Below are 9,282 nucleotides of genomic sequence, written 5' to 3'. Positions count from 1 at the left end.
AGACATGTTGAATGGTTTTCACGTTAACATGAACCCAATTTTACTTGTGTTTAGTTAAGGGGTGTGTATAGCTCTATTTGGGACAAAAATCTAGCAGAGTTTACGTCCAAAAAGTGGATCAAAATTTTATTCTTCACGAGGCTACCCAAAACAGAAATTTTATTTGAAATTAGAAATGATTTTGACGTTTGGAATTCGTTTTGGTTAAATGTGGACTAAATTTGTCCCGAAAATGTTTTCTAGCATTAGCCTTTGTTACTAGGTCCACTTCGAGTCAATAACCTTGAATTTTATTAGACCAAATGTCCTATTTCGAGAAATATGCCAAATTTGGAAATTTTCTTGAAAACTCAAGTTTTGCCTTCATGAAAATCCTTGAACCAAGTTGGTCAATGGAATTTGGCAAACTTAAGGAGTTTCTATTTTATAGAAATTCCACCGGCTAGTTTTACTTGGTTTATATGATTTCCTCTTAAAGGAATTTTCCAAGATATTTTTGGGAAAAATTAGAGGGGAAAATTCTTCTAAATAGTTAAATGTGATTCTTCTCAACTTGTGACACCAAAGTGGTGTTAATTACTTATATGACTCTAGAACTTGGTTATTGGAATATTTGACGAATTTAGCAAGTTTTTGGTTTTAAAGAAACCTTAAAATTTAATTTCACTCGAAATTGTGGATTTCACTTTGAGAAAACGATTAATACTAGTTTGGAATTTTTGAGTGAAATTAAATGTTAGTTGACTCGAGTTAAATTCACCAACTCAAAAGTGGAAATTTATGTGAAATATTTGTATGATTTTAGGAGTTGGTAAAGAGCACAATCTCGATCAAAGTTTGCAATTCTAGACTCTTCACTTGAGGTGAGTGTCTCTTGCATGAATCGTGTTTAACTGCTAGTTGAACTACTTGTTAAAAGTACTTGCTAGAGATATCATGAAATGTTATATGCTATGTGATTGCGTGAAATACCACAAGTACAAGTGTTGCAATGTCGATTGTAGCGTGGTTTCGTCGACTAAATAAACCAAACGGATGCACGTACCACACTCTATTAGAGTGGGAGGTACTTCTCTGCCGTCTTGGTAAAAGTACTTGCAAAATTCGTGTTGGAGTCAGGCCCGAAAAAAAGGGGGAAGTCATTGTTAGGAGACGTGTAGATTAGGGAAAATGTCTACATGGAGATTAGGTAGTGAAAGTTGACGGAGTGTCAACTACTATAAATTACCTGATCAAGCACGAGGACTTTGGCTCCTGAGAGCCCTGTATCCTTTTCTTGTCATGTTATTTCGTTTTTCTAAATTGTTAATTGCTTACTTGTCCATTTGTACTTGTTAAATTACCCTATGTGAATTGCATGTTTCGAGGCACCACTGAGTTATTGGTTCATCCCTTCGAATTTGTTTTCCTTGACAGGTTCTGAAATGCATGAGGTCTTGGAGAACTAGAAAAGAAATGTTATATTTTGAATGCCCACTTTTGTAATTGTACTTTGGGAGATACTTTAATATCTTTTGGATGATTTTCTTGTGCCTTTGGGAAAATGTGAATCCTGTGGTGCTTCTGTGCCCTGGATTAGGAACTTTAAATTGTAAATTAAGTATTTTAAACTCGATGTTTTCGTTGGTACTTGGAATTGTATTTTCGGGCTGTATAAGTTGAATTGTATGATTTATTTAAGTACTTAGCTTTCTCGAGGAGTAAGGTTTATTTTCGATTTATGTTTGGTGATATTAGTTGCTAGAGTGAGTGAGTCCTGGCGAGAGCTAGGCAGGCGACCCGCCAACCCTTTGGTTCGCCTTAGGGGGAAGTGGGGCCGCCACAGGTGGTATCAGAGCATTAGGTTAGAACGTATTTGGGAGAATTGTTAGGTATTTTATTCCTAGAAATAGGAATGAGATACTTAGATATATTTTAAGTGATAATTGATCAAGTTAATGGTGCTAAGGTTTAACTTTGAAAGTTTTGACTGTTTTGTAGGTATGGAGAACCCTAATGGGAACGGACATGCTGCTAATGGTAACGGGCACGTGAATGGTCACGTGCCATCTCTTAGGCCTATATTTTACCAAGTTCAGGGTGGTGGAGCTCGTGGTCAGTACTCGCCCGACACCAGGGTTCCTAGGTGTGACTGTAGGTTGACCTTCTCTTACCCCAACCGCTTGGTTCTGGCTATAGACGATGAACGTCACCAGTTGGTGAATTCCAACATAGCCCTGATTCAGGACGTGGACGAGTTGGGTGCCATGGTGGCTAATCTGCAGAATAGGGTAGCAGAGCTGACTGGAAGGGTGATAGAGGAGAGAGCTAGGGCTGAGGTAGACCGTGAGGAGCTGCAGAGAGCAAGGGATAGCGTGGCTAGGATGAGAGACATGGTTCGTGAGCGAACTTTTGGAATACTAGCGGATGCTACCATGCTGGTGGATGAGGTGATGGACGAGGCCTCAGAGGTAGCTCCTAGTGCTGAGGATGATCCAGAGGAGGATCCGGAGGAAGATCCAGAAGAGGATCCTGATGAGGGGAATCCATCTGATGGTCCCGCTGAGGACTAGGCTTAGTTAGACTCTCTTTTGACTTGTAATTTGTAAACATTGGTTGGGATGGTGCTAACTCTTGGGCCATTGTATTTTTGTAACTGTATGACTTGCTTTTGTGGTGATTGCACTTCTTTTGATTATGAATGACTGGTTGCACCTTGTAGCACCTTTGTGCTATATTTTTGTAAAATCCCAACGAAATGCTAATTGTAGGAATTTCTAATGTTAATATATGCGTTAGTTGTGGTTATTTTTATCGCCCTCAAGTTGATCTTCATTTGGCATAATTTTCTGCTTTGTTCCTCAATTTTATGCAATTTTCCTGCGTTGCTCTTTAAACTTTGCATAAATTTCTGTATACTTACTTCTTGTTTTGCATTAGGCAAAACTAGGTACGGATCCCCGTGGTAGAGGTCAACGCCGAAGTCGAGGGAGACGGGCTGAACCCCTTCGTGATCAAGGGGGCGATAGAGCGTCGGAAGTGAACCAAAATCGGGGACCCGAGGGCGGGGGCGGAGATCAAATGACCACCGCTATTAACAGGATAACCGAAGTGCTAGAACGTTTGACGGACCGTCAAGGTCCTGGACCAGTGCATCAACAACCTGGTGGGCAGTTAGATACTGAAGATAGGGCTTTGGAGAGGTTCCTAAAGTTTGGGCCGTCTAAGTTTCAAGGTGGGCCAGAGCCTGAAATAGCTGAGGGATGGTGGGAGAAAATATCTAATATTTTTGCCACCTTGGATTACACTGAGACGCGGAAGGTGACTTTTGCGTAATTAAATTTGAGGGAGCTGGACGGTCTTGGTGGAATCTAATTAAGGATAAGTGGGATAGAGACCGTACCCCTGGTACTTGGGCAAACTTCACCCGTGAATTTAATGCCAAATTTCTTCCACCTCTAATCCAAGAGAAAAGGGAGGATGACTTTATTAAGTGCAAACAAGGGGCCATGAGTGTAGCAGAGTATGAGACCAACTTTACTAAATTAGCCCGATATGCCCCTGACCTGATAGCCACTGAGCAGAGACGCATTAGGAGATTTGTGCAAGGGCTCAATATGGAAATTCAAGAGGGGCTAGCAACTGCTCAAATTGACACGTATAGTGATGCCACAGAGAAAGCTCAGAGGTTTGAGACAGCTAGAGCCCAATCTAGGTCATTCTTTGCTAGGAAAAGGAATGCCCCTAGTGGTAGCAGGGACACAATTTCTACAAGTGCCCCACCGCCTAAGATGGGTAGAGGAACTGGGGTAGTGAATATCCCTAATGCATCGAGAGGTGCTTTAGCAAGGGGTGCTGGAGCTAGAGGCCCTGGGGCGAGAGGATCTGGAGTGAAAGGAGGTCAAAGTGGAAGGGGATCCCCTAGGAGTGCTCCACAAGGTGTACAAGTGTCAACCCCTCAGATAACCTGTGGTTATTGTGGAAAAGCCAATCATACTGCAAATGAGTGCTGGAGAAAGGATGGCAAGTGCCTCAAGTGTGGAAGTGCTGAGCACCAAATTGCTAATTGTCCTAGGATTTTCGAGAATGGGGGAAGCCAAGGAGGTGCCACAAGTTCTAGGCAAACTGCTTCTGGAGGGAGTCGGCCAAAGGTCCCGACCAGGGTTTATGCCCTAGATAGTCAACCTGCACCTGACCCTTCGGAGGTAGTCGAAGGTACACTTTCAATCTTTTATCGGTTAGCTAAGGTTTTAATTGATTCCGGTGCGACTCATTCGTTTGTTAATCCTGCTTTTATGTGTGGAATTGATGTAAAACCTGTACGATTACCCTATGATTTGGAAGTTAGGACTCCTACGGGTAATAAGAGCATGCTCACTAGTTTAGTGTATAAGGAGTGTGAATTTTGGGTTAGGGAGCGAAAAATGCTAGTTGACTTGGTGAGTTTGGACCTTAAGGGGTATGATGTGATTATAGGTATGGACATTTTGTCTTACCACCATGCTAAGCTAGATTGTAGAGCTAAAGTGGTGGAATTTTGCATCCCAGGTGAGGCAACTCTCAAGCTAGATGTAAGGGGTAGATTAGCTTCGTCTGCTTTGATTTCAGGGATTCGAGCTAGGAAAATACTTCACAAGGGAGCCCAGGGTTTTTTAGCTTTCTTAATTAACGCCCCTAGTGATCAAGTGAAATTAGAAGATGTGCCAATCGTGCGAGATTTTCCCGATGTCTTCCCGGAAGAATTAACATCTCTGCCACCTGAAAGGGAGATAGAGTTTAAGATTGATTTGGTTCCAGGAGTAGCCCCAATTTCAAAGACTCCTTATAAAATGCTCCTGCGGAGTTGAAAGAACTAAAGATCCAGTTGCAGGACCTACTAGAAAGAGGTTTTATTAAGGAAAGTGACTCACCGTGGGGAGCACTAATTTTGTTTGTAAAGAAAAAGGACGGGAGTTTGAGATTGTGCATTGACTATCGAGGTTTAAATGAGGTGACTATTAAGAATAAGTACCCTTTGCCCTTGATTGATGGATTATTTGATCAATTGCAAGGATCGGTGGTGTACTCTAAGTTAGATTTGAGACAAGGGTACTATCAATTGAGAATTAAAAAGGAAGACATACCTAAGACTGCTTTTAATTCTAGATATGGGCACTTTGAGTTTGCGGTAATGCCTTTTGGGTTAACCAATGCCCCAACTGCTTTCATGGATTTAATGCAGAGAATATTTAAGAAATATCTGGATCAATTTGTGGTGGTATTCATAGATGATATTCTAGTATACTCTAAGATTCGAGAGGATCACGCCTAGCATTTGGAGATAGTTTTACAAGTGTTGAGGGAACATAAGCTTTACGCTAAGTTCAGTAAGTGTGAATTTTGGCCGGAAGAAATTTCTTTTTTGGGCCATAGAATTTCTAAGAATGGAATCGCAGTGGATCCAACTAAAGTGGAAGCAGTTACTTTGTGGAAACAACCAGAGAATCCAACTGAAATTAGAAGTTTCTTGGGATTGGCGGGTTATTACCGTCGTTTTTTAAAAGATTTCTCAAAAATTGCTGGGCTAATGACGGAGTTAACTAAGAAAAACCATAAATTCATTTGGAGCCCTAAATGTGAAGCGAGCTTTCAAGAATTGAAGAGGCGATTGACTACGGCTCCAGTGTTAGCCCTACCTGAGAGAGTTGATGGGTATGTAGTATATTCCGATGCTTCTAAAGAAGGGTTAGACTGTGTTTTAATGCAAAAGGGAAAAGTTGTGGCCTATGCTTCTAGGAAATTGAAACCCCATGAGATGAATTACCCGACCCATGACCCAGAGTTAGCCGCTGTTATTTTTGCTTTAAAGAAGTGGAGACATTACTTGTATGGGGTGACATTTGAGGTATTCACCGACCATAAGAGCCTTAAGTACTTGTTTTCACAAAAGGAGTTGAACTTGCGACAGAGGTGTTGGGTAGAATTTCTTGAGAATTATGATTGTTCAATCAATTATCGCCCTGGAAAAGCAAATGTGGTTGCAGATGCACTACGTAGAAGGGCTCAAGTAGCGGGTCTAATGGTGAGAGAATGGGATATGTTAGAAGAAGCGAGTGGTTGGAATCCTCGTTTAGAAAAGTTGAAAATCTTGTTTGGAAATCTATCCTTAAAATCCCCTTTGTTAGAAAGAATTAAGGAGGCTCAAGGGAAGGATCCGGTAGTACAAGGTTATTTGGAGAAAGTGAGAAGGGGGGAAACCCTAGATTTTAAGCTAGGATCTGAAGGCATTTTGAGATTTAGGGATCGAATAGTAGTACCTAGTGAAGAAAGTTTGAAAAGAGAAATTCTAGAGGAGTCACATCGGTCCAAGAATACTATTCACCCTGGAGTTAACAAGATGTATCAGGATGTAAAAGGGCTTTATTGGTGGGATGGCTTAAAAAGGGATGTGGCGAAATTTGTACAGACTTGCCTAGTATGTCAGCAGGTTAAGGTAGAACATCAAAAGCCTTTTGGTTTGTTACAACCTTTAGAAATCCCTAAGTGGAAATGGGAGCATATTACCATGGATTTTGTGACGGGTTTACCTAGAAGTCAAAGGGGACATGATGCGGTTTGGGTGATAGTGGATAGGCTTACTAAATCTGCACATTTCTTACCGGTGAATATGAGTTACTCTTTGGAGAAATTAGCCAAGTTGTACACAGAAGAAATTATGAGATTGCATGGGATTCCTGTAAGTATAGTCTCCGATCGAGACCCTAGATTCGTTTCCCGCTTTTGGCAGAAATTTCAGGAAACTTTGGGAACTAAGTTGAAGTTGAGCACTGCGTATCATCCACAAACAGATGGACAGTCGGAGAGGACCATACAAACCCTAAAGGACATGTTAAGATCCTGTATATTAGATTTCGGAGGGAGTTGGAGCCAGTACATGACTTTGGCAGAATTTGCTTATAATAACAGTTATCAGGTTTCAATCCAAATGGCACCGTATGAGGCGCTTTATGGTAAAAGGTGTCGATCCCTTATTCATTGGGATGAAGTAGGAGAGAAGAGAGTTTTAGATCCGACAGCTACCCCATGGATCGAAGAAGCTTATGAGAAGGTTAAGCTGGTTAGGGAGAGACTTCAAACCGCTCAAAGTCGGCAGAAGAGTTACGCAGATCACCGAAGAAAAGACTTGGAATTTGACGTAGGGGATAAAGTCTTTCTAAGAGTAAAACCTATGAAAGGAGGGACAGTATCCAAGAAGGGAAAGAAAGTAAAGCCGAGGTACATTGGACCTTTTGTAATTCTTAAACGAGTTGGAAAAGTGGCTTATCAGCTGGATTTACCTCCTAGTATGAGCAGGATTCATAATGTCTTCCACGTATCTATACTCAAGAAATATCATCCCGACCCAAGTCATGTGATTCAATTAGATGACGTTGAAGTAAACGAGTCTTTGACTTATGAGAAGCGACCAGTTAAGATTTTGGACCGAGAAATTAAAGAATTGAGAAATAAGAAGATTGCCTTAGTAAAAATCTTGTGGAGAAATCACGACGTCGAGGAGGCAACTTGGGAGGTAGAGAAGGACATAAATGACCAATACCCAGAGTTATTTGCTTGAGCAGGTAAGAATTTTGAGGACAAAATTCTTTTAAGGGGGGAAGGATGTGAGGATCTCAAAATTGCATTAATTTCTAAAAATTAAAATCAAAATATTATTTAAATGTTGAAATTATTAAATAATATGTATTTATATTTAATAATGTATATTTATATTATTAATGATGTTTTCACTTATATAAATGTTATATTTTAATTTACATGAATTTAAAATAAAAAAATTTAATTTATCTGACGGTTCGCGTTTGGCTAAGCATTAGGGTGAATTTCTGCGCACTGACGCGCAATGTAGCCCTAAGTTGAAATGTAAGGTATGTAGAGGTTATAAAATGTACAACTAAGATGAGAAAATGTTAAATGGGGAATTCCTACTAGTAGATAAGAATTTTGCACTTAAACGCGATTCAAATTCGAAATTGTCACCATTAATGGCATGCCCAAAAAGTCTTCAAACCTATACCTCTAGCTTACCTTCATTTTCAACCCATCTTATCACCAACTACCAGCCGTTTCTCTTCTCTTCAAGCTCGATCATCTGGTGCAAGAAGAGGTAAGAGCCACGGCCATTCCCAGCTTCCAACAGCCCTCCATCTTCAACCATTCCCAACCCCAACGTTCACCTTCCATTTCCAGCTTCAACCTTCGATCGTTGCTGTGCTGCTGCGGACTAGTCTGACTGAGAGAAAAACAGAGTGCAAGGGGTGCCGACTGACCTCAGTGATTCTAGGAGCAAACTTGGGGAACTAGGCACTTCATTTAGCTGGTAAACAACCACCAAAGGTAACCCAAAAACTTCCACTTCACCCCCTTAGCCAAAATTTCAGATTTGTCGCAGCTTTTGGTTCTTGAAGTTTTAGCTTGTCTTGGTGAAATATGTTGGGTTGCTGATGCTCTAAGCTAATGATTGATGAAGCTAGAGGTGTTTTATGTGCTATATGTATGTTTTGAGGTGGTTAAATGTTGGGAAAATTTTTTTAGAATGAAGTTGGGGTGCTGCCGAGAGAAGGGAAAATTTTCCAGATTTGTACCTATTGATGTTTTGCAAATTTCGCTTAGGTAATGAACTGGATTGTTTGTTTGGGGGCTAGACTAGTTAGTGGTGGTTGTTAGGGACTTAAAGTATGAATTATAAGTTGGAAATGGTTGATCAAAAAGAAGAGAAAAATTCTGCTCTGCAACCGAACCAGCAGGCCTGTTTTTCTTCCAACTTTGCCCAGATTCTTGAACTGGATTTTGTGAAGTTGTTGAGCTATTTAAATCATGTATATGTTCACCTATATGTGTAGAGTAGTTTTGGTGAAAATTCAGCTTTGGTACAATTGGAAGTTTCATTGAAAAATTAAAGAGAAAAATGCCCTTTGAGCTACCCGAAAATTCTGGAAATTTTCCAGAATTTGGTTGAATTTTTTTGGGGTTGATTTCGACAAATTTGTGAACTATTTGGGCTGTATACATGTTTACCAATATGTGTAGTATTGTTTGGGGGAAAATGTAGCTTTTGGGTAGTTGAAAAGTTTTGGACAAATTGAAGAGAAAATGGACTGCTTGTACCGAATGCACTTGGAAATTTGTCCAGCTTTGCATGAGACATGTTGAACGATTTTCACGTTAACATGAACCCAATTTGACTTGTGTTTAGTTAAGGGGTGTGTATAGCTCTATTTGGGACAAAAATCTAGTAGAGTTTACGTCCAAAAAGTGGACCAAAAT

The 9,282-nt window shown here is 40.4% G+C and overlaps 1 protein-coding gene across 1 annotated transcript; it reads left to right on the top strand.

Annotated features, from left to right (window-relative positions):
* Positions 1-3,488: 3,488 nt before the first annotated feature.
* LOC140038623 (uncharacterized) lies at positions 3,489-4,826 on the top strand. The gene has a single exon (XM_072083994.1). The coding sequence runs from the start codon at positions 3,489-3,491 to the stop codon at positions 4,824-4,826; it is 1,338 nt and encodes a 445-aa protein (XP_071940095.1).
* Positions 4,827-9,282: the final 4,456 nt, after the last annotated feature.

The sequence above is a fragment of the Coffea arabica genome, chromosome 1c (genome assembly GCF_036785885.1).
Source record: "Coffea arabica cultivar ET-39 chromosome 1c, Coffea Arabica ET-39 HiFi, whole genome shotgun sequence".
Classification (NCBI taxonomy): Eukaryota; Viridiplantae; Streptophyta; class Magnoliopsida; order Gentianales; family Rubiaceae; genus Coffea; species Coffea arabica.
The sequence above is the reverse complement of the archived record's forward strand: the minus strand, read 5'-3'. Positions and strand labels throughout refer to the sequence as shown.

What these genes read in the sequence shown, in the direction of transcription:
- LOC140038623 (XM_072083994.1), top strand. Translation starts at nt 3,489, where the DNA reads ATGAGTGTAGCAGAGTATGAGACCAACTTTACTAAATTAGCCCGATAT.